Source organism: Cryptotermes secundus, unplaced genomic scaffold (genome assembly GCF_002891405.2).
Source record: "Cryptotermes secundus unplaced genomic scaffold, Csec_1.0 scaffold84, whole genome shotgun sequence".
Classification (NCBI taxonomy): domain Eukaryota; kingdom Metazoa; phylum Arthropoda; class Insecta; order Blattodea; family Kalotermitidae; genus Cryptotermes; species Cryptotermes secundus.
The window spans coordinates 810,037-837,096 of NW_019723905.1; the positions used below are offsets into that span (position 1 = coordinate 810,037).

Genomic DNA, 27,060 nt, shown 5'->3' on the forward strand with positions numbered 1-27,060 from the left:
CGACAACTTTTCTTAACTGAACTGTAAGCAGTACAGAAAGTCCGGAGGGAAATTGTTGTTGTTACTGGCTTATTATTTTCTTAGTCATACAAGTTTAAAATAAAGCGTTATGTCTCTGAATATGAAATTGTTATAATCTCTGCACCGCTTCCAACTTGCTTCATGCCGGTTTTTTGCTTATATTACTCTTGGACTATAAGAATGGGGGCGATGTGTAACTCCGAAACGTCGGTTGACTTTCCCCGATCTATTGGGCGTTATATTTCAAAAGCTAGAACTCTTCACAACCACCGCTCTGAGAACCTCATATCCACAAAGTTAAAAATATACACGTAACCCGAACAATTCCAGCAAACTAGTTTGGCAAGATTATTTCGACAACCTTAAGACTCCAGGAAAATTTATGTTTCAAAACACAATGTGCCTGACCTTCTCTACACTGATGGTTCGAAACATTATTCGTTCTGATAATTATTTAGAGAGTTATGAGCGAGTTACAATCGAAATATGGTCAGATATTCATGTAAAGTCGTCCGATATTGGTGTCTGTTTTTAAACAGATTTTACACGGCTCTATATATTTTAGTGAAATTCTCTAATACCAAATTTCATGAAAATCCGTTTGACGGTTCCCGAGTTGTGACGTGTGAACTAATTACAGATACAGTCACGGCAAGACAGGCACGCAAATCTTGTAAATTACATTTCAAACTAGCCAAAATGCGATTTAAGTTGCTGAATCATCCTCCTTGAATTGATCATTCTAATTATGCATGATAAAGGGTACTAGTTGCCGGTCACGGTAGCCGAGCGATCTAAAGCATGTAACTGTTTTCGCTCGCTTGGAAACCGGGATCGTGGGTTTGAATCCCACTCAGGGCATGGATGTTTAGTTTGTGTTGCGTTTTTCTGTGTTTGTGTACAAGTAGAGGCCTTGCGACGAGCTGATCACCCGCCCAAGGAGTCCTACCGAATGTGTAAGAACTAGAAAAACCGAAATGAACGGAGAAGTTCATGGAGGTAGGCCTAGGCCCACTGGGGGTGTAGTGCCAAGGGGGGAAAAAAAAGGGTACTAGTTATGAAGTTCCTCATTATTCAGTTTTCTCCAACCTCCTATAACTTCATCTCTCTTCGGTCCAAATATTCTCCTCAACACCCTGTTCTCAAACACCCTCCGTCCATGTTCCTCCCTTAATGTCAGAGAGCAAGTTTCACATCCATACAGAACCACAGGCAAAATTATAATAAATTATAGTAAATTAATAATCAAAGGTATTTTACATTACATTCGTCAGACACATGAACTGGCAAGTAGTTACCAATATGATTGGAATGTTAATAACACAGGACTCAATATTAGCACTTTTGAAGACAAATCTCTTCTGAATTATGTTTGAAAGTCCATCTCTGACGTGATAGGTGACACACTGTAACCATAACGGAGACCAGTCTGTTACTGGAAAGCAGTCGGAATTTATTTTGGGACTCAAATTAAATATATACAGTACACCCCGTAAACAAATGCAAAGTTATTTTAATGTTAAAGTAGGTGGTACGTATAATAACCACTGGGCTTTAAAGGGTTAAGGGCGCTAATTCTGTCCAAACTGAAAGTTCTCACAGTTATCCTGTTGGAATCATGGAAATTAAAACTTATAAATACGATGTGGTTTATATTTATTAATGTATTTATCATTTTTAGTTCATTTAATGATATTGTCAGTGATTATTACTACACGAATTGCAAAGTATGTGGAAGGAACGGTAATGGCTTAACTTTAAACACTATCCTAGCACTGACATGGCTAGCCTAAGGAAGAACACGAAAAATATCAGTCAGAATAGTCGGTGTTCGGGCGAGATTCGCCGAGAGTACCTCTCGAACACAAGTCGTTACAGTTGCGGTTGCATGCAACTTGCCCTGTGTCATTTGAAGTCAAAGAGTGTTTGTCGAAAACAGATCCTCCGGAAAGCCGCACAGTTTAATGCAAAATTTTATCCCCAGAATTTTAGTACCGTGGCACGTTGCTAGGCAATGACGCAATAAACGCGTCCCCGAGACAGCCATGACGTCACACAACAGCAGAAGAACTATTAGAAGCGGTGTTTTCTGTGCGGACCGCAGAGGCGGCTGCGTGGCTGCAATATCGCAGCTGCAAGAGAAGTTCCTTCTTTCTGTTGGGTCGTCCCGAGGTTGCATCACTAGGACCAATAGGACGAGTGGTAATTTCGAGTCGTGAGAGGCGGAAGTTTGAAGAGTAGGAGTTTGGTGTGAGATGGCCGCCAGAATTCGAGGAAGTGAGCCGGAGAGAAGGGCAATATGCTCTGTTGGAAGACGCTTCCCAGCAGCACAGTGAAGACCGTTACTGCCAACACTAGTCTGTGTGTGTTATAGTGATTTGTGAAGTGTAGTCACGAGAGTCTTGGAGTAGTCGTGAGATAGGCGACAGCCAACGAGGACCGGAAGCGTGGAACACGCTAGCTGGGATCTACGCTGTCGGGAGTGTTACCAGGCAATGACTGCTGAAGACAGCGGACAGAGAAGACTTAGTACTTGCTGCAGTGAACTGCGGAGTGTGTGAATTAGCGATAGCGTTATAACTCCCGTGTGTAGTCACTATGGAGTGACAGTACGATAAACATCCTTGAAAATAAATGATTTCCAGTTCCAGCTATAGTTTCCACGGATGTTATTTTTATTGATCCAATATTATACTCGTTACATCACAATTTTGCCGACCGCTGTATATTGCTGTAAGCAATGAGCGATTGTTCTTGGCAAAAGAAGAGACACTAATGTCGTCTGGCGACCAATCACGTCACTAGGTCCACAATTTTGTGTTGGGGACATCCCAGCTAGGGTTAGGCTTTATGTATATACTGAATGCATGGACCGAGCAATTTGACTGTGGCGGTAACGCTATTGACTTGCATTCAGAAGGAGTCCGGTTCGAAACTCAGAAGAGGTAGCAACTATTCTGACTAGTGGCTTTCGTGTTATTCCTCAGTCGCTGCACGGAAATGCTAGGATAGTATTACAAGTTAAACAATTGGTCTCTTTCTTTCACAAATTTTCTAATTTATTATCAACTACAATTCGACGCTATTTAACGATAGTGTATTTAGATGATTAATAAACATAAAACGCTGAACGTTCTGTTAAGTCCCCCCCCCCCAAAAAAAACACAGCCACAAACTGCATGTGTATTTTACATGGGATCTATGATGTGTTGGGCCTGTAGTGTTACTTTGTGCTGTACATGTTTAATACTTAATTACCCATTCAAGTGCCTTACTCGACTCTGCATTATATCAGACCATCTGTCCCACTCTGCTGGTTGATTGCACTTTCATTCCAGTCTCCCTATAGAAGTGAACTTGGCGAGTGACGAACAGTGCCAGAGGCCTATGACAGCTGTGAGTACAAACATTACAGCACTTGGTCATGCAACAGGGTGATGCTTAGGCATCGGGGAAAGAAAGGTGGTTGAGGCACTATACTACAAGCCGGAATGTCGTGAGTTCGATTCCCGATCACGTCATTAGATTTTTCAATTCACCTAATCCTTCCAGCCGCAATATGCCCCTAGTTTCGACTCGATGTCTAACAGAAATTAGTACCAGGAATCTCCCTGGGGGTAAAGGGCGGCCTGCGCGTAAGGAGGGTATCCTCACCGTCATCTGTGAGCCGACTGTTTAGAAAATGAGGACCCTCAGCATCCCACGACCATGTGGGCCTCCACGGCCTCTTACGGGGATAGCTTTAGCTTTACTTTTACGGCCAAGTATTATTTTTTTCATTCCTAGTGCGGTGGAACTAAGTCCCTTGTACTGCGGCCACTTCTGGCCTATTGTACCAGCCCCAGATGATAGGTGAGGGTGATTGTGGAGCAACTGGTGGAATGAAGATTGGCAGGGGAAACTGAAGTACTGGGAAAAAACCTGCCCCAGCGCCACTTTGTCCACCACAAATCCCATTTGACCAGGGATCGAACCCGGGCCGCCGCTTGAGCTATGGTGCGGCCCTTACAGCCAAGTAAGTGGAGGTTCTGATTAAGGTAAACATAGACAATTTCATGGCATACTTTTCTTATAGACATGGCGTTCTAATTTCGCGTAAAACTAGGTCCGTGTGCCATGCATGGCTAAAACTAACAGTTGAATACGTACCTAACATATACGAGTATAATATCGGATATTGGCCATTTTCTGGGGTATAGATATGTTTCGGAAACTGAATCCGTTTCCGTCATCAGGAGAAGGTGGAGGGGGGAGGGCTCTGCATGAGTGCTCACTGTCACCAGAAGTATAGGTGACGTCACAGCAATAGCGCTTCGCTGCCTGTGGTTACATGCGTGTAATTTGAGCTACGAGTTCTGACAATAAAGTTGGCGAACTCTCCACCGTGTACTTGCCGTGGTAACAGTGGACAGAAACCTCAGTATGGATAGATGACGTTGGTATATCAGCGTTTCACAGATGTGTTATTGATGATCTACGGCAGTCTCTTTCTGAGTGGCGTCTATTATTGTCTGAGTGTGTTTTTTTGTGCCGTTTCGAGAATGTCGGAGCTTGAATTAGAGCACGGTCTGTGAGGGAGCTTTTAGCTAGTAAACAAATAAATATGCTGGAACACTCTCCCTGTTCACCTGATCTGGCCCCCGATGACTTTCTCCTCTTCCAGAAGATAAAGGAAATAATGAAAGGTAGGCATTTTGATGAAATTGATGACATGCGGAGAAATACGACGGCAGCTCTGGAGGCCAATTCACAAAACCAGTTCTAAAATTGTTTTGAAGGGTGGACCAGGCGCTGGCGTCGGTACATATTCCCAAAGGAAGTACTTTGAAGGCGACCACAGTGATATTCAGCAGCGAAGTATGTAACACTTCTACCGCAATAAGTTCGCGAACTTTATTGTCAAATCACGTTAAGAAAACATGCATCACTTAGCTGTTACCTACTTCTGAACAATTAAATACGAGTCTTAGCCAGTTAAAATTGTGTAAACCTACTATTTAAACAATTTTATCCTTCTTCCTTACTGATACTATGAAATGTTCCGTATAAACAGCCCAGGGTTTGCACGTTGGCATGCGATAAATTTGGGCACCAGACAGTTTCAATTAAGAAGCAAATTATATAAATACCTGTTCTCACACATTCTTCCGTCAAGCAGACCTTCCTTGAAATGGCAGCTGGAACAAAAGAATAAAGAGAACATTAAACTTACACAATAGAAACTGCTTAAAATATGTTTAAAGAGGAAAAGAGATACACTCAGACATACTTGCTCAACTTTAAACTGGATTTGTACGTTATTGGTAATGTTTTAGAACGGGTTTGGTTGTTTACATGTGTAGTACTCCGAAAATAAAAAGGCATATGATGAAGCTGTCTCTGTAACAGGACGTGGAGACCCATAGGATTGTAAGACGTCGAGGTTCCCACATTTTACAGACAATCGGTTCACAGATTGCGGCGAGGTCAGCCTTACTCGCCGGCCACCTTTTACCCCAGGAAGAATCCTGATACTCATTTCTGTTAGAGACTGAGTCGACCCCAGGACCATAGTGCGGCTGGAAGGACTAGGTCAATTGAAAAAAAAAAATTACCTCATCGGGAATCGTGCCCGCGACCTTCGGGCTTGTAGCATAATGTCTCATCCAACTACGCTAAGTACGTACTTCGATAACAATGAAATATTTAATTTAGGGAAATATTAAAACTGTAATTGCTTCAGGCAGTCAATGCTACTGTGGTTTACTATATAATGGGGGGGCGCGCGATAGCGTAGTTGGTTGAGACATCATGCTACAAGACGGAAGGTCACGGATTCGATTCCCGATGAGGTCACTGACATTTTTCAATTAATCTAATACTTTCAGCAGCAATATGTCCCTGAGGTCGACTCAGCCTCTAACAGAAATGAGTTCCAGCAATCTTCCTGGGGATAAAGGGCTTTCGGCGGGTAAGGCTGACAATCTCACCGCCATTTGTGCTCCGATTGTCTAGAAAATGTGGCAGCTTCGACGTCTCACAATCCTATGGGCCTCCACGGCCTCTTAGAAACACAGATTTTACGATATATTTTTAAGTGTAAATTCATATCAGAAGTTAACATACACAGTGATAGAAGGAATTGTGATGTATTGATGTGAACCTCGCCGAAGACTATACCATCCGGATTTTATGACCTGTGGATATGACCACTTTTCCCTTCGAATTTTCTGAAGGTGTAAATATAAACGATAGGAGTGCAGCTGTAGATAAATATTATCGCTCAACCATTTCGCACAAAAATTGAATGCAATCACCGTTAAAGCCCTTTATTACAGGATTTGGAAAATGAAACCTTAGGAGACTTCATCTTACATTATTTTAGCGCGTTTGTAGAGCTTAGAAATCATCACGGTGTCCCCACAGTCGGGCAGAATTTATACCATAAGGCACAACGACTTCCACTATATGCTTCGATCATAAATTGGCCATCGTCTGGTGTAAATTATACATAAACTCATAAATGTACACAAAAACCATTGAAACACTAAAATATGGCAGTTACATGTGTTTACGTTTCATTTTCGATCATTCTCGAAATTGCATAAAAGCATTAAGATAAAATTCATGACATGGTATTGTTGAGTGTAAAGCCGTTACTACGCAACGACCACGAGATAGGCAAATATATCGGAACCGTTTTTAGGCAACGACTATGCAAACAGGTACGAATGCACAAATGGTACAGCAACAGAGAAACAGTGTTTTCTGTGTTGTCCGTGAAGAGATGTTATAACCGGGACGGTTTGGGGAAACTAGTTATTTGCGAGAGTGTTTAGTTGGAATTTCCGGCTGTTAAGAGAAGATTTCAGTGTGATATTTAGAGTGTGTATTTCAGTAAGACACTTATGGTTCCTGTGTTAAAATCTGTTGCCAGAAAACGGCTAGTGGAAACTAATAAACTGAGGACAGCGTGTATGTCAATGATCTGTGAAGTGTAGTCACTAGTAGTGAGTGTATAGGTGGTCAATAAATCTAGTCACCAATCCAAACCCCGTCTATAGTCACTCATACATTTGACAATATTATTATATATTAAATAATATGAGTATCATAATATTGTGACGGAAGAGTCCATTGCTAGGCAATGTCTCCCTAAAAGCGCGTTTCGTAGTAAAGAATATGCTTATATAAATCAAAGCGTTTTCACGAGATTGACACACGTTACGCGGCGATGAGCATCCTTTAAGAAATCAAAGCGTTATCCAGAGAATGACATCAGTTTCATGGCAATGTATGGAATAGAGAATAATAGAGGAACTGTTAATTATTCGAGTCTGTGATTTCTATTCGGGCTGCGTGGCAGTTATAAAAATAAGCTGATTCATGCATTCGAGGGAGTCGTGAAGTAAGTCTGATTCTGCCTCTGGTTCGAGGCAACGAGAGATTCTTCAGACAAATTCGTCCGGCAGATATTGCTCAGGAGTGCAATGTGTGAACTGTTATAATTTAGTGTGATTATGAAGAAGTACCAATAAATCCAATCATTAAATCCAGAACCCATTGTTATTAGTCACGGAAATCCTTCATACATCATCAAGACAAAACAAATACAATATGAAGTTCTTTAATCACCTACTGCACTAGACGCACGCTATGGCCAGTATTATCACTTGCAGATTTTCATGTCATATCAGTGTACAAATTTAACACATCGGGCTGCAGTGACTTATTAGTTACTGCCACCAGACGTACTCGCTATGACTCATGTCTAATTTTCTATAATCATTAATTTTATCACAAATTTTATAATATTAAACATTTATTTCCATATAAAACTGCTTCCAGTAATCGCACCAGTGTTATCCCAACTCAGAACTGCGCATTTTAACCATATCGGTGTTCTTTGTTTTCTTTATTTATCATCTGCTTAATGACGGTGTCAGTAGCTCGGATTATGTAGCGTCGAATGGTTCCATGACAAATGATTAAATGCAATGGATGGGGAGACAAGCAGTTTTCACTTAATCTGATATAGTATTCCCACATTTGCCTAGAGGGACTGGGAAAAGACACGCAGTAACATCTGCCATGGTGGCATTTTGTCGAATCCCGATTTTAAGCCGCAACCCTCTAATCACGAAACAAGGATGCCGCCCTTTCAGCCCCTTGGTACTATTGGGACGGAGGTGTTCACAGTCACCGCAATAAATTCATCAAGTGTGACAAAGAAGGGACTTCACTGGCCCAAGATGGAACGTAACAGCGGCGTACATCAGTAGAAACATTTAAAGTAAGATTGTAACTAGAATTTCCACACGAGGGATCTCGTTGAACGCCGAAACATTATTTATTTTTAAGATATCTTATGAAGTACGCAAGTACGGCGAAAGTAGCAACTACAATAGAGCCATTGCCAAATAACGGCCCCGCAAATAAGCATGTTTCCACGGCGAATCCATCCTGTCGTCAGAGAAGATGTTGAAGGCTTCAGTTGAAAAAATCTCTGGTCGTGAGACTCAAGAGGCTTGTCGCCAAGACGAGATGGGCGGTAAACCGTCAGTCGTAAAGTAACTCTCTCTTAGTTGTAGAGAGTTTGCTAGTTGAGAGTAATAAACCCAGTGCTTGAGGTATAACTGAGCCACCTTGTTACGGACGGATATAAATAAGGGGACCTAGCCCTCCAGGTTGGGGGAGTCTCGAATCTGAGACAATAAAATATGGTCATGAGTACCGCGGGACTCGGACCCGAGAATGAATAGCTGGCGATTGCCGGCAGCAATTATAAGCGACAGACTCGTCTTTTCGTCACAGAGGGCGCCAAACTTCAACAAACCACAACCGTGTGACAATAACAAAAACCTGGTCTTGGGTCGCAGATGGGTGCTTGACACCAAGAAATACTGGCCGATTCAGCCGTTGTGAGCTGTTGTGAGCTGTTGTGAGCTGTTGTGAGAAGCTGGTAGCTGAGGCCATGGTTACTTAGGGATCCGAGAGGAAGGGAACATCCGCCGTTGTAAGCCGCTATCGAGCAACGGTTAGTGAAGAAGTGACTGTGTCCACTAATGAGTGTGTGTGTGTGTGTGTGTGTGTGTAGCGGTGAACTGTAATATTTAGTCACGCGCTGTAACAAGGTGTCCAATAAATCCGGTGATCAGTCTAAAATCTGTCTATAGTCACACTCCATTACGTGACAATATCAATAACAAAAAATATTAGGCATATTGTGGCCTGTGTATTTCAAATAATAATAATTATAATGATAAAGCAATCATTTAATCACGCGCATAGGAAGAACAATATAAATGACAAATAAAATGTGTGCGAGGGAGTGCGAGAAGCATGAGAATATTTCGTTATATGCTGAGACATTGAGAAAATGTCGCAATTACTCGACATCAGTGGGGAACACGTGTTGTGAGCTCGCGGAGCAGACATTGTGCGGGAACCGCGTCGCACAACAATCACCCTGCTGCTTCAGGAACGCAGGTGTGCAGATTACCCATCATGTGAGAGTACAAGTGCTCACGGCGGCAACTATGAATGGAATCACTATTCTCTGGGACGTGAAGTTGTATAGTATGGCAGGTGTCTTCAGACGTTTCGGAGGAACGTACATCCGCCACTGTCAGAGTCGAAGATTAAATGAAGCAAGTAAGGACAGTGCTCATTACGTACTTCCTCAACTATGAACATAATGATGTTCCTCCGAAACGTCGGTAAATTTCTACAACCATACAGGGTGTCATATCCTATAATATTCTTCATAGTTACCACCGCGGGAACTTCAAATTTCACATTTCATTTACTCCTTAAGAGGGTTTAAAGTACTCTTGGATGTTAATGTTCTTTGCTAGTGTCATAAACAATTTTCTGGGACTTATTTTGACAGTAATATTTATTCGCCATTGACATCTGTACATTGCAAATTCCGCGTGTATATTTCATCGATCCTAGGACCAGGCACACAGCAGTTTTTGAGAAAGCATTTAATTTGAGCTTCATGAAAGTAAGAGAGTAAAATAAAATTCGCCTATTAATAATTTGTACAAAGAATCCTCATAAAAATATTATCAAAACCCAGTAAATGTGTTTGGGAGAAAGATATTGTCACGTAGTATGTGTGACTATAGACGGGGTTTGGATTTGTAAATAGATTTATTGACCACTTACATAATAACTATAACATTATCGTTATTTTCACACATTACAGTTCGCTCGAGCCCACAGTCTAGTGTTCTCAGTCTATTGCTAGACGTTTCCTGGTAACAGCTCCAACAATGGCTCGTCCTCTGCCTTCGGATTCAAATCCGCTCTTCACAGACGCCCGTGTACAGAACTGACTAAACTGACCTTGTCCCTTGCTTATAACATCCCGGCACCGACCACATAGAAAACACAGCGCTTCTGTTGTTGTAGTCCAACTGTTGCATTATTAAGAGTCTGCTGCCTAGCAACGACTGCTGTTCACATAGTCAGCGCTCTGCAGCGTGTCTATTAGTCACAATATTAAACAGATATAGACGGATTTCTGCTAATGGACAATTCTTATGGCTCATGTTCAAGAAGAGACTGATTCGAATCTTGTCCGAAACCCTTTTATTCTCATTGAAATTTTCATGGTTTTCCTTAATTCATCCAGGCAAGTTCCAGGAATGTGGCCCAAAGTATGCCATGACTGCTTCCCTGCAAATTATTTCCTGTTATTTACCAAGAAACCTAATATTCAATGCAATAAATTCTTATCTGCTCTCAGGGCCATTAAATACACCACAAATGAATGTAATTCTGTCACTGTAAACTTATTCTCTGCGTTTCGCATACAGAATATAGAAAGTAGCGTCAAGACTACTTGCCTATATTCATTACTGGCATTTCCTTGACGCCTTTAATCTCTTTTATTTCCTTCAATGCTATAGAAGCGGTTCAATGATTGGCCCCCGAATGGAGGGACAGCATTGGTACTTTGTAAAGACAGGCAAATGTGGAATGGTTCAAGTGAGACTGTGGATTCAATGTGTTAATTAAACCCTAACTTCAAGCACGCCATGAAGAGAGGATGACCCTTAACCCTGCTTCAACATCAACGGGACTCATTAGAGTTGACAGGCGTTCCTGCATCAGTGATTAACAGTAGAGCAGTAGAATAGTTTCGTCGCTAAAGCTAATCACATTTGCTGCACTTCTATTCTGAAAGCTGCCTTTATGGATTGCCAGACTGACTGTAGTACAGCAGGGGAAACTAATCACAGCTAACGAACTTAGATGTGTTTCAAATATTCTGTGTTCGAAAAGCGTAAAGTGAAGGCATAAAACAGAATTGTATTTATTTATGGTTTATTTAAAGACACGCATGTCATGTGTGTCTTTTGTCACCAAGGCATGGCGCGTCCTCAGGTTGCGGATGGAGGAGACGGCCTCCAGATATGGAGGATAGCTGCCAGTATGTTGAATAAGCAGTCACGTGCAACTGATAAGTGGTGGTCCTCCAGCATGGAGGTTGGGCGTGGGGCTCATAACTCCACACCGTAAAAAATAAGCTTGATATGAAATGTCACTAGGGGCCATGGATTGGACAGGTTCTTTGGATAGACGATCTAAGCTAAGGAAAATAGATATACGTAAGATTTGGTACATGGAATGTTGATTCATTACCGTTACGAAAGAGTCTAACATTTAAGTTAGATTTAGTGAGAATGCAGGAGGTCAGATGGAACAACGGTGGCACCAAACCAGAACGCGAATATACATTGTTTTTCTATGGAAAAGGAGAGTAGAGTAATGAATTAAGCACAGTTTTTTTTTCAAATAAGTGTATCATATCAGCAGTTAAGAGGGTACAGTTTGTTAGTGATAGGATGCCGTACATAATACCAAGAGGTCGCTGGTGTGATATCATCGTTCTGAATGTCCATGCCCCAACAGAAGGTAAAATTGATGATACAAAGGACAGCTTCTACGAAGAACTAGTACATGTATTCGATAAATTCCCTAAATGCCATATGAACATTCTGTTAGGAGATTTCAAGGCCGAAGTAAGTAGGAGGACAGTTTTAAACCAACAACTGGGAACAAGAGTTTACAGGAAATTAATAATGATAATGATAATATTGCCTTTGCAATAAACTCTGTGACATCCAAAAATTTGATTCTCAAAGTATTATGTCCTCACGTCGTAATATTCATAAATTTGCTTGGACATTTCCTGCTGGAAAGACTTGCAATCAAAGTGAAGATATTCTGGTAGACAGGAGGTGGAATTCAAATATGCTTGTCCTATCGTTCAGGGTAGCAGATTGTGATACTGAACACTATCTGGTGGTGGCAGAAGTTAGGGAGAAACAGAGTGAGGAGACATCGCACAGAGTTCGTATGGAGAAGTTCAATCTCAAGAAACAAAACGAGGTAGAATGTAAAGACCAGTAATGGGTTGAAATCTCAAATAAGTTCGCAGCTTTGAAAAACTCGGACACTGAGCTGGATGTTAATTGATATTCAGAAACTATTAGAGAGCATATCAACATTTCAGTCATAAAGAATCTAGGTTATTAAAAATGAAGAAGAATAAGCCATGGTCCGAAGAAGGATGCACAGAACTAGTAGATGAAAGGAAACAAGTCAAATTGAAAAGGTTGCAGGAGCCAAAGAAAATAAATGGGGATAATCTAAACAATATAGGACTTGAAGCAACAGGAATTTCAGGAATGAATAGAAGGCATATCTGAAAAACAAAATTAATGGGCTTCTAACAAACAGTAAGAACAAGAATATTATGGGCCTGTATAAAGGAAACAAATTAATGTAAGAGGGGATGCCAACCTGGAAGTATCTTAGTGAAGGATGAGAATGGTGATCTGCTTGCAGATTCCCAAAATATTTTGAATAGGTGGAACAACCAATGGCCGCCAGTCTGAGAGTTGCTATTTTTCAGTTGTTAGCTGACAGTTGAGTCGAGCTCGGGAGGCTGTGAAGAGAGAACTTGAGGGTGTGAAGCTGAAGAATCTTTACTGTTAGAAACCGTTGCCAGGGTAAGGCTGATGAAGACGCTGTGGTGATTTGTAATTACTTACAGTTCCGAGTTGTGCGTACAAGTGGTCAATAAATCGAGCAGACAATCCATACCCATTCTACTGTCACACCTACATCGTGACAATATGATTAGTTCTTCAGAGTGCTCACTTTGCGTTCATAGACAAGATTTTTCACGTAATCCTACGCATGGAAGTTAAAAAGGGTGAGTTCTGGAGATCGCAATGGTCGATTCTGTGGACCACCGCGGAAAATCCAACAACCATGGAAGTGCTGATTCAGGTTCTGCGTCAAGTTTCGACCGATATTTGGGAATGCTTCGTCATACTGGAAGCACATTAGTGCTCCGTTTGTTAGACACACACTTTTCAACAACTGAAGAGTCTGTAAGAATCATACCCATATTGATAAACGTAACATGTTTCACTCAGACTGACCTCACCAATATCCTCCTGAAATACTGACACACCTGTATCACAGTTGAAGCATCTTAGTTGACAAAGTTACTGAGGGTACTAACTTATTTGATATATGCCGCTTTTGCTGTATTTGTCTGATGTTTGTGGTTATGGTCTTAAAATGTCTTATAGTGCATATCATATACGGAATATTATTTTTGTGATTGTGTCGTGGAACCATTTTGTGACTTTTCTCGCTTCGTCTATAAAGCATATGAATATTTTATTTTTATTATTAATATTTGTATGTGTATTTTGTTAGATTCTAAAGGGTTCTGACGATGGAATAATACATTTAAAAAGTTACTGGATTTTCAGAATTTGTCCATTATCCTTTATTCTAAAAACTAGGAAACACACTGACCCAGTGATTGAGGTTAACTCTTTCTATGGGATCCAACGGAGTAAATGTCTCCCCCTCAAGTGAGGACGGAAAGGCATCCAGTTTGTGAAACGCTGCGTTTTCTAGTTTTCAGAACACCGGACGACGGATGAAGTGAGAAAACCCAGTAAATATGTATTTTTTTTATGGAAAGATCTTGAGGTTTCGCAACTTTCCAGACAACAAGTTCTATTGCACTTACTGAACGGTTTTGTATTTGTATTATTAAGACAGTGAAGTATACAATGTAAAACCTGTAACCTGAATGGGAGCGACAGAGGGTGCAGTATTGTTTCCTTCTTAATTTGTAGGGTGGGGTGTGACTAAGTCCACTCGTTACACTGCTCACTGTACCAGCCCTGGATAATGATGACGATTATGATAAATGAATTTGGAGCAGTCTGTAGAATGAAAATCGGCAGAGAAAACCAAAATTCTATGAAAGAACCCTCCTAAATGCGACTTTTCCTGATCCCACATGATCTAACCTGGGATCGAACGCTGGCCGCAGCAGTAGAAGCCGGCGTCTAACCGAGTATGTAATGGCGCGGCCGTTATCTTCCTTCTTGCTTCGAGTCACTAAGCGGAAGAGAAGCACTCACGGAATATTCCACCTCTGTTTACACGAAGCAGAAAGGTGGTGTGGGCCAGGGAGTGTTCTTATGTCTGGGATGGGAAAGGACTCCGGCCCTGGATGCCGCAACAGGGAAGCAGAGAAGATTGAACGTAGCGTCACACAAACTCTACTGCGTCTCACCCTTTTACGTGACACTATTTCACACAAGAAAAGCAAAGTTCCTTTCTGACCTTCGACGTAGCAGGGTCGGGATTACATGGATCAGTAAAGTCCTTCTACTCTACGAACCAGAGTCCGCCGTATCTTACGAAACCAGCCTTAAGGAAGAAGAGCCATTTCTGAGTATGCTGCTGTTTCTCATAGGTACGTTAAGAGCGGAAATACGTTAAATTTAATAACATTATTAAGATCATGCAAACTTCCACGTCATTCAATACTCCAAGCAATGCAGTAAAGCAGATGAGTGACCGATGAAGGTAGAGGTAAGTTTGTCCCTGTACTTAATTATAGTACCGCGTCATGTATAGGCTGCTATCTATCTATCTATCTATCTATCTATCTATCTATCTATCTANAGGCTGCTATCTATCTATGTCTGTCTTTCTATGGCTCTACAGCCCTTGTGGACCTTCGCCGCTTTTTTAGATTTGTAATCCTATACAAAGTCGGTAGGATTTCTTGGACGGGGATCAGCCCATCGTAGGGTCGATACCTACACACAGATCAACAAAATCACAGAACAGACACATATAGACACCCATGTCTCGATTGGGATTCGAACCCACGATTGCAGTGTGATCGGTAGGCTGCTGTCTAGCTTGTGTATTTTTCCACAGTCTGCTTTTACCGGTTCTCACGGTCTCTTTGCTTACAGATTTCTTATATATTTTTTCTTCTACCCTGAAGATGGAGGCGATACGTTCCTCCGAAACGTCGGTTAACACCACATATACACGGTGCCAAATCCCAGAAGACTGCTTTCTTCATAGTCACCGCCGTGAAAGCCTCAAATCTTACATAGACTGAAGGTGTTTGGAAACAGGGTGCTGAGGAGAACATTAGGACAGAAGAGAGATGAACTGACAGGAGGTTGGAGAAAACTGCATAATGAGGAGCTTCATAATTTGTACTCTTCTCCAAGTATAATTAGAATGGTCAAGTCAAGGATGATGAGATGGACAGAACAGTTAGCACGAATGGAGAAGAGGAATGCATGTAGGACATTGGTGGGAAGGTCAGGAAGAAACGGACCACTAGGAAGACACGGACGTAGGTGGGTGGATAGTATTAAGATGGATCTTAGAGCAATAGGCAGTGGTAAGGATAGAGGCCAGTGGAAGGCTCTCGTGAACAAGGCAATGATCATTCTATAAAATTTGGGGAAATTCTTGACTGCGTGCGCAACTGGTGGCTACCCAAGAAGGGCGCAGCTCCATGGAGTTAGCCGTGTATAAACAGGGGGCAGAGGCATAGCTTCAATCATTCTTAATCTCGACACTAGGTTCAAGTGAATGGTTAGTTTCGAACCTCAGCAGCCTTACCCGTCGAGAAACCGTTCTGGACGCTGTGAAGAGAAATTTTCTTGGCCTTCCTGGAAATCGAAACCTGGATCCTCGGTCGATTAGCCTGTAGTCTAGTCGCTGTGCTGACTGAAATTTTAAGTAACTATGTTTAGCAGTTGATATGAAACAATAATGCTCTTCTTAAGTTATGAACGTACGCTATTCTAATTCCGACCATATTACACGGTCCTCTCACAATATTCGCGGTGTTCATAATTCATAATTCATAATTTTATTTACATCCATAACTGTAAAATATACAATCGGATAATCCTCGCTCTTTGAGGGGAGGTCGATTCATGTTCTCGAGTTGCTGGAGACATTCGTTGCCAGGATCTAGTTTGCAACTCACTGAACTATCTCATGGCATGATATAGGCACTGCACAAGAAAATATAAAATGTGATTTAGAGACCCGAAATTTTTCATCCCCCCCCCCNNNNCGAGAACTTATATTCGTTGCTAATTACCAAGAAGAGTCACGGTATAGGTCACAAATGGCAGTGAAAGAGCTGTAATGGACGCAATAGGTTTTCTATGTGTATCACTAGGTGGCAGCACAGTCCACCTTCATGACAGTCTAGGCAGTAGACGCATATGCGCATGTCCAGAGGCTAGTTTTAGTAGTCAAAATAGTGACCATGCTTGAGGAGTGTACTACAGAACAGGATGATCTGTTGTGTGTTTTCTTTAGTGACCAAAAGGACTCAATACGGAGGATATTCATAAAGGAATGTTTCCTGTGAAATATTCGTCCCATAAAGCGGTTCACAGATGCGTGGCAAAAGTTTCGCTGATGACGAAGATGTTGAAACGGAGGTGCGGAAGTGATTGAGACAACAGTCAAAAGTTTCTATGGGCGAATTTCGACGCACTGGTAAAGCGATTGAACAAGTCTATCAGTGTTGGTGGAGGATATGTAGAGAAGTAAATGTTTTCCAGTTTCGAATATATGTCTAACGTTTTACGTCCCATTGTGACATACTTACTGATTCTCCTTCTTATTTTTTATGTGATTACGATATTTATTCCTGTTAGCCGTCTCACATGGAACTTCCTTCTTAAAAACCCTCAAAAGTTTAACCGTAAAATCTCATCTGCATCACTGGTGTATACAAACTACATGATGCGACCAACATTAGACATCGTCAAGGCCATACCATAGCTCAGACGTTTAGTCGCCGGCTTCCCACGGCGGCGGCCCGGGTTCGAGCCAAATTAGTTCATGAGGGATTTGCGGTGGATAAAACTGTACCGAGGCAGGTTTTCTTCGAATACTTAGCTTTCCCTTCTCAATCCACAGACTGCCCCACGCTCATCATCTATCATCCTGGACCAATTAGCGGCCGACATACTGAATGGACTCAGTCTCACCCCACGCCACCCCAAGAAACTAAAAAGAAAAACTAGTCATCTTCAGGTGTTCCTAAAATTGCTAATGAATTTGTTGTGTTTCAGTCCGTAAGTTCAATTTTTGGGATATGCCCTCGTCTGTGCGCCCATGTGTCCTGTTGTGATGGGCAGTTCCTCTTATTGCATCGCATGCAGCTGTTATGAATGTTTTCATCAACAAATTTAGAAGATGCCCAATGTTGCAGAAACATGTAGTGCGCATGCATCCGTGATATAGAGGAGATTTTGATGTTTAAAACTTCGAAAGGTTTGGCTAACAGGAACAAATAAGCGTCGAGCAACTGTGACTACATCGGGTACGCGGTGGTTGCCCGTGGCCTACTTGTCTGGTGGGAAACCTCGCCAGACTTATTTTAAAGGACACATCTGCGTTGGTTCGCGCTGTTCTTGGGTAAGCTTACAGAGATTCCAAGAAATAAATGTAGAACTAAAGGTAAACTTATTCCTGAGTTTTAATTAATTAACTATTACGCCATGAAGACGTATGAGGGGGCAGAGTTATAGCTCCACCATTCTTAACTTCGGTACTAAATGGAGGTGAGGGAGCAGCTTCACGCCCTTGCAGCTTTACCCAATATTGTATTGCAAGGTGTGCCCAAGAGCCTGTCCGGACTCTGTGGAGAGAAGAGAAATCTCTTGCTCATTAAGGGAACCTAACCCTGACTTCTAGCCTAGTCTAGACTTTGTCTAGCTCATAACCTAGTCGCTATGCAAGAAATAAAGAAGAATCCCTAATAAAAGTAAAATTTTCCTGTGCCTTACTAATTAAGCACTACACCGTGAAGTTGCATGGGGAGTGGACGTATATGACCTTGGCACTAGTATGAGGTGAGTAACCAGCTTCACGTCTAGGCTGCTTTAGCCCCGGGGAAAGTGCCCCCAGTAGCCATCGGATAGGAGACTGGTTGGCCCCAAAACTGGTCTGGACGAAATGGTGATGAGAGAAATCTTGTCCCTTCCGGGATTCAAAACTGAACCCTCGGCTATCCATTGCGTAGACAGTAGGAAGAATGCCTAGCAGAAGGCCAAAATTGCAACTGAATATACGATTTTAGGTCACCACGGCTATATGTGTTTGCATTACGGTCTTCTGCGATTTGTATGGTCCTTTAGGCAGCTATAAACTTTTAGAAAGTACGTGCAGTCTTCCTGTTCATGGAATTTAAAACATTTTTTCCGAAACGTCGAGATATATCATTATAATAACCCAGATGACCACATTCAGTACATAAGTCGACGTAAAGTTAATTGAACCTTATATGAAGAAAAACCAAAAACTTGAAACTGTTGCTTGTTTAAGTTTCGGTCTGTCCACGACGGTCGTGTCACTCCTCAGTTCCTTCGGTCCTACCGCCCACCAAGCCTCCTGACCAATCGGTACTGGGGGCTTGAAGCTGACCGCTCAGCTCCTTTTAGTATATAGGTAAAGACGGTAAAGACTGATGGAGCTATGTCTCAGCTCTCCCTTACGTCTTCATGCTGTGATTAATTAAGCTCAGGAACAAATTTACATTTTTTACTTTATATATCGCTACAGTAGGAAATATTTCTTTCGGAAAGTCAAAGTCACCACCCCTTCACTCAACCGTCCACATTCCTCCTCCCTGAGACTCCTAACTGAAAGGGGGGGGGGGGGGTAGCGAGGGGCAGCCATGTACCTGTAGATCTACATTACGGAATGATCCTTGCAGGGAAAAAAATGTTCCTAATAGTTTCTAAAGAACTCTGACGATGGTGCATAATACTCAGAATTACTGGGCTTTTGGACTTTGTCTATCGTGCAGTATTTTAGAAAATATCAAACAAAACGTTTCGGAAACTGGATCTGTTTCCGTCCTCAGGTGAGGCGGGAGATACCTACTCTGTTGAGGTTAGTTCTTTCTAAGAGACCCAACAGAGTAGGTGCCTCTCCCCCCCCCCTCAACCTGAGTACGGAAAGAGATCCAGTTTCTAGAATACCGGACGATGGACAAAGTCCAAAAACCCAGTTCCGCTCTGCGTTGTACTTCTAAGATATCCAACGTAATTCATAAAGCACAAAAATTATTTTTCCCTCAGTCCTCCAACGTGGGCCCTCAACGTCATAAAATTACTAAATGCTTCGAATGTTTATACGACTTAACAGTAATCTTCAGAATGATCGTGAGTCCAGACGAAACCCGGCCATTTTGACCCTCGGTGAAGCGTAACATGAAGCTAGAATTCAGCAAACAGTTGAATGTCGCCAGTGGTGAGCTGAACGTATTGTTTGGTAGGATGTCTGCAATTACTTTTCTTAGAATTTTTCCTTATTTTGCAAAAAAAATAAAATAAAAATAAGCTTATGAGATCATCATACTGTGTGTGTATCTGTGAATCCCCCATATCAACTTTTCAATGGCTGAACAAATCTTTGAAACGTGGCACCTGAGCCCATCCGAACGGCCTACTTCATAAATCCCTCCCATTAGTCTTTGCCTCTCTATACGTACTCTGGTAGGCAATTGTTCGGTAAAAACATTACCGCGGTAACGAATACTCGTTGTTTTCTATATTGTCCATGTCCTATCAAAGGATATTAGGTGATTACTTCTTCCCAGAAATTCTTGGGTTCATGTAACCCAGTGCCTGGGGATACAATAGGGCCATCCTTTTCCTGGGGGATATAAATTCGAGAATCTGGGCCTCCAGGTTGGGGCGAGTCTCGAATCTGAGAGAGTTAAATGTGGTCGTGGGTCCCGCGGGACTTGGACTGAAAATGATTGCGCTGGCGAGGACAAATGACAGGCACATCCTCTTGTCAGAGAGGATGTTACGTAAGGACTATTACCGCAAGTGTTCAGTTGAAAAATAAAATTAATGATCGTGTGTCTCAAGGGGCTTGTCTCCAAGACAAACTAATTGCAGGTAAACAACTAGTCCTGAAGTAACTCTGACTCTCATCAGTCTCACTTGGTCTCACAGATCTGAAAGTCAGCTTGGTTCACTATAAAAAGAGAAAACTTAGGGATGGCGTCCTTAAGTAGAACACTAATTGAGCACCATGTTCATGGTTTCTGCAGTAACCTCACCCAAAGTCAATAAAATTGCATTCAGCCGGATGTTACTGGGTTTAGCCTGAAGTCAAGACTGGAGTAAGTCTATTTCTGGCCACGCCATAGATCAAACGGTTAGTCGCTGGCTTCCCAACGCGGCGGCCCGGGTCTTGTATAGTGGGATTTGTGGTGGACAAAGTGGCGCTGGGGCGGGTTTTCTCCGAGTACTTCAGTTTCCCCTGCCAATCTTCATTCCACCAAATTCTCCATCATCATAATCATCCGGGGCAGGTACAATAGGCCAATCAGTGACCGCCGTGCCGAGTGGACCCAGTTGGACTCCACCCCCCCAAGAAGCGAATTTAAAAGAAGTTTATTTCTTATAAAACGGCGACTTTTTTAATCGGCCGGTACATAATACTGAATTAGAGCACATAATTACTTGTGTATCACTAATATATAATTTGATTCTAAATTATTGTCGTGGTTGGGAAATTGAATGCCACTTGGAGATCTTTAGCGCCATGTAAGGCGCGCGTGTTGAAGTTGCTTGGCGTTCTGCATTATTGAGTTCAATAATAAAACTTTCTGAATTACGCTTTCATAGTCCGTTAGCAGTCTTGTTCTATTACTTACAGTTTGAAAATTATAGACCATGGAAACCCCGACAGCAATTTAGAATCTTCCTGTACGTTTATGTTTGTACATATTCGGTATCTGTCGTGAAAATTACATTTCAAGTTTTATTTACTTCACGTTCTACATGTATTGTATTGGCTTCAATTTCTTTTAAGGGCCGGTGTAAGTGGGGATCGAGCTCTCGAGAAGTGTTGACTTCAAAGATAAGCGGATATTTTCTTTTTTAGTCGATAAGGGGAAGGGGGAGTTGCTGCCCCAGGTGTTCTAACGAGCCAGCCGCCTTTGCGTTCATAAAATGGCAACAAAACAAGCAAACCCATCTTGGCTTTGCCACTAAAATAACGTGTTCGATTTATGCTTCTGTTATACACATTTAACAGGTAGGCTTCCTATGTTCATTCTCAATTTGTGAATCTTGTTGTGCTGATGGAAGGCGAACAATACTAATTATTGTGTTCACTCCAGTGATGTCTACATCAGCGAGTTCTGTTCACATATTAGAGTGCTCTAAATAACAGCAATTAACACATAGCTTTCATGACTACTGAAACTTATCTCTCACGTACACCTTTAAAGATTTTGGTCATTATTTATCGCGGTCCTTAAATTAAAATCACTGCAACATACTCGTATACACAATAATATTCTTATTATATTAAGTTTAATAAGAGAGAGAGTCGGTAAATTGGTCACAAATGGAAGTAAAATAGCTGTAATGGACGTAATTTGTTTCCTATGTATATCACTAGGTAGCAGCACAGTCCAGCTTCATAACAGTCTAGGTAGCAGACGCGTATGCGCATGTTCAGAGGCTGGTTTCAATAATCAAAATGGCGGAGGAGAGAGGAGAGCTAGGTGTCTTGCTTTCTAGATGCCAGATAAAAATAAAAATTGAATCAAGAAGTTCTAGGAGGAACTAATCTCCTACTTTTCTTTCACTGTAATTTGAGTACATGATAATGACAATTTGAAAGAAAACATTAGTATATGTGCGTAGTGAAGTCAATAAAGCAATACAATTAGGTAGGCTGTAGTGTTGGTATTAGTGATGGGTGTGATTTGTGTTGTACACCGCTGAGATGACCTCAGACGGCAAGACACACACACACACACACACACATATATATATATATATATATATACTAAGTATCGTAATTACCGGTTCAGGCATTCGAGTAATATTATGGGTGTTGCCTCAACAATTTGAGAGGCTGTAGTTTTGGTATTAAAGATGGGAGGGATTTATGAGATTTTCTGACATACTGACAGTGTCGTTAAATGTATAAATTATGTCATATAGCTTCTGCAATCGAAATAGTGTCGATAAATAACGTAAGAGTAAACCTAAGACTTATCAAGATAACAGCGTAATATTTGAGTTAGTTTCTATTGCATTACTTGACTCAAAATGTCCAATTAAAATAATGAAATTCTCTGAACACCTGGTTAGTTTTTGTTTCGTGAAGTTGTATTCCTGTTGCGTGCAGTGTGTATTTGAATAATTATCCCTTCCAGTGATTGACTGTATGTCCATTAGGAATAAATGAGTCGTCATAATTACATTAACGGTTTTCTCAGAAGAAATAACTCTTAACTGACAGCAACCCGCAACATGGGTTCTCAGTAAGACACAGGTCTTAATGATGCGCCATATTTCTAAATGCAATACCGACACAAACACATTGCCGTGGCAAATATGGGCTGGGATATTGCGTCTCATGCAAGCTCAAGACAATCGCAACCTTCACATGGTCTCTTAGGGTAAAACGTCTCACTTTTCTGATCGGCTTCTCACCGTGGTGGTCCGGGTTTGATCTCAAGACAGACCTCTCGGTATTTTGATGGACAAAGGGAACTTTGACAGGTTATCACTTAGTTCTTTTCTTTCCTCTGCCAATTCTCATTCCACCGAAGTGCCCCACACTCATCTATCGTACGAGGCTGGTACAGTAAGTCCATTAGTGGCTGGTATACCAAATGCACTAAGTCTAACCCCATCCCATGGATTAGAAAAAGTATCTTTTTCTATTTAACTGTTAAGTAGTTAGTGTGAATGATAATCTGAGCTCTAACTGTCTGTAAAATATTTCAGCAGTAGGTATAAAATCATGTTTCCTTTCGTGGTGGTATTGGGTCGGAGAGACTTTGAATTTTCTTGTAGCATGAGCCAAGACTGCGGTCAGTTCCAGGTAGACAAAAATTTCGCAACTAAATTGCCATGCCGATTAGCACCCCAAGTCATTTAAGAATTTATTTGTGTGGTTTAATTAAGGACGATTTCCAGCAATAATTTCAGAGCCTTACCTCCTCCTCTCTTTCCACAATAACCTGAGACACGTTTTCAAATCCCCAGATATATATGGCATATGCCGGAGCAGCTGTGTTGCTGTTGCCAAGTCTGGGTCTATGCACCTCATCTACAGAAAAGATGTTTACGGTTCGTTGGATAAAACATCCTACAACAACAAGTACTAACTTCTTATGTATATTTCGAGATTCATAAACCGAATGAATACTTAACAGCTTATAGTCGCAAATACTTACGAAAAAGACCTAATGAGACGAGAGTGTATGGAACCTATTGATCGAAACTTTGTAATCATGCATAAGAAATCGCGGGGCATAGCTTCGCGGTGAAATGAGGAAACAGTTCACCAAATACACAGGAAAACAATTAGAAGCAAGAAGGGACATGAAGGCACAAATTTCTGGGAATAAATACTCGCCAACTTTACTTTCATTACACATTGAGTATATCATACATCACTGACATCACAGGCAAATTTAGAATGTAATGTGACAAGACGCTTGAGAGACGGAATACTGGAACAAAAAGAGACGGTCGTTGCTAGGAAATAGTTCGATAAACGAGTTCCCGCGGTAACGAATACACATGCAGAATGTTGTTGGAAAGGAAACAGGGACATACAGACAACTAGGTGATCTCATAAACATTCTCTTGTTTTTTTCAAAATTAAAGTAGACGAAAAATGAGCAGGAGAAAGACAGAAATAGAGAAAGTAAGGGAAGTAAACAAATGAACCAAATTAAGGATGTAAGCCTATTAACATACGTTATATGACGTGATGTGCTGTAATGTGTTGTGTTGTGATGTGATATGCGAAATTATATGATGTGCTGTGATACGATGAAATGTGACGTGATATGATACGATGTGTTGTGTTATGTTGCGTTGTTATGTTTTGTGATACGATGTGTTGTATTGGTATGTGTTGTGTTGTGATGTGATGTATTGTGATGCGATGTGTCGCAACATGATGTGATGTGTTGTGATGTGATGTAACGCGATGTGTTGTGATGTGATGTAACGTGAGGTGTTGTGATGTGATATGATGCCATGTAATATGTTGTGATGCGATGTGTTATGTTGTTATGTGTTGTGTTGTGATGTGATGCGATGTGTTGTGTTGAGATGTGATGTATTGTGATGCGATGTGTTGTGTTGTTATGTGTTGTGATGCGATGTGTTGTGTTGTGATGTGATGTATTGTGATGCGATGTGTCGCAACATGATGTGATATATTGTGATGCGATGTGATGTGACACGATGCGCTGTGTTGTGATGCAGTGTGGCATGGTGTGTTGTGATGAGATATGATGCCATGTAATGTGTTGCGATGCGATGTGATGTGTTGCAACGTGATGTGATGTGATACCACGTTGACACAAATAACTAAATAACAACATGGCTGGCGAAAAGTCTATTCAGGGGCAAACCAGTACTGACGACGTACAGCAGCTGCACTGCAGATAACATCCACTGTTTCTCTTAAAGCACTTCCAAGTAGCTATGGTATGTATCGTCGTATCCATGGTTGAACGGTGAATAATGAGTGTGAGAGGATGTGAAAGGAAACGATTGTGGCCTAATGGAATCAGTATCCTAATATTTACCTGGAAGGCCTGGGAAATAACACGAAAGCTCTCAGTATAACTAGTGTTAGAGCCGAAATTCAAGCCAAGCAGCTCTCGATCGCGAGTCTACAGCCCTATCGATATGGCTTCATGTCGATAGTTTAGAATGTGAATTAAGTATGAATTTGGTGGATTAAGAGCGTATTGATTGGAACAGGTCTGCGCATCTAAGATGCTGGATGTTTTCACTGTGGAGATGTACAAGTGGTGAAGTTCCCTGTGGATGCCGGCGGAGTGTGCTTCGAAATAGGACATATCGATTTCTGGCCCCTCTTTCTTTCAAATCACGATGTGCATTCACATTATCACTCCACTTACGCAAACAAACTCTGCAGGTGATATATCGTCATTAAACTATATTGTGACGCATATGTTCATTGCTAGGCAACGGCTCGAGGAATATATTCCCGAAGCATACGCTCTCAACAATAGAAGGACATTCATTGCTAGATAACGAACCAATAAACACACATTCTTGAAAAGAGAAGACGGTATTTTCCGCGGGGTCCGTGGCAAGGAATTGTAAGAGGGCAGAGTCAGTCGTAGTTCAGATCAGAATTGAAGGAGTACAACGGAGTACAACTGACTTCAGTTGGAAGTCAGAACAGTTCCCGTGGAGTGTGCAGTCGGAAGAAGCTGACAGTGTGCCAGATAGTGATTTTTTAAATGTTGTAACCATGTGTATAAAGGTATAATTTCTATCATCAAATCCAAAAGCCGTCTTATTAGTAGCGCAAACCGCGGATACGTGACAATATATAAACCAAACGAAGAACAATGGTGAAACACGATCACGATGCCGAGTCGTTCTTGAGAAACCAACAGTTGCTAAATTATTAATAATCATAATGACGCAGCAGAATATGCAAATTTCATTCTCCACAGTTAGATAACTTCCCGTTTAATTATGAAATGATTAGATCATGTCAGATTTATGTAACTGAATGAAGTAAATGAATTATGAAACATTTAATGTTCGTAAAGCTTGAATTAATAACAAAAAAAAAGTCGTAAATGAAAGACATTCCATGACGGCTTGCCATTCTAAATGATTTATAGGCATGCTTTGGTCCGCAGGGGGTTAGCATGAACATGCAAACTTAAAGAATAAAAAAAGACGAGCATAACAACAAATCTCCATGCATTCATTTGTCAATCATTCTACTATCGATTCGCTTCCGCAAACGGTACGAAAGAACGTAGATTTAGTAAGCATTTGCGAACAATTGCTGTTCAACTGACGTACCCTCGAGTTCTAACAATAGTCATTGCATAGATCTAGAAAGAAATGACAACATCTGCACTATATTACCGATCTCTTCGGACTTCGTCCATCGTCCGGATTCTAAATAACTAAGAAAAAACACAACGTTTCGGAAACTGGACCTGTTTCCGTCTTCAGGTAAGGAAAGGTACCTACTCTGTTGGGTCCCTCACATGAAAACGGAAACAGACCCAGTTTCCGAAACGTTGTGTTTTGTCTTAGTTATTTAGAATCCGGACGATGAACAAAGTCCGAAAACCCAGTATCTCTGTGTTATACACCATCGTCTGAACCCTATAGTAGCTACTTACCGATCTCTTGTATTCTCGCAACAAAACTTGCTTGCGTTTAGTTCAGGGTGGGAACAACTCCACGCACTTCCAATGCAATTTGGCTCAAGCAGTAACAATTCTGTCTTGCATTCGGGAGATGTCCGGTTTGAATCTAGTCCGGGACAACAACTAACCTCAATGAGGTCTTTTGTGGTTTTCTCCGTCCGCCTAGGCCAGTGTCTGTATAATGCCTCAAACTGGGATGTGATCATTTCCTACCACATGTAAGGAGTGAACAAAATAATGAAAACGCCTCGAAGCTGAGGAACAGAATTTGCGTTGGCTACAATGAAGGAACTTCAATTGGCAACGCCGAAAGTTCTTCTTCCATTTTTTACACTCTGTAGTGCTCGTGTAGGTCCATTAATCGATTGTTTTGAGAGACTCGGATAGTGGGAGAAGTGTCCGATTTAGAAAGAGGACAAATCGTTGATGAGCGTTTAGCTGCAGAATCT

The 27,060-nt window shown here is 41.5% G+C and overlaps 1 protein-coding gene across 1 annotated transcript in view; it reads right to left on the reverse strand.

Annotated features, from left to right (window-relative positions):
* LOC111861932 (neprilysin-1) overlaps positions 1–27,060 on the reverse strand; it is a 144,269-nt gene that overhangs the window by 54,024 nt on the left and 63,185 nt on the right. Inside the window, exon 3 of the mRNA XM_023846905.2 lies at positions 5,151–5,198. Within this exon, the coding sequence (XP_023702673.1) occupies positions 5,151–5,198 (48 nt within the window). The remainder of the gene's footprint in view (positions 1–5,150; positions 5,199–27,060) is intronic.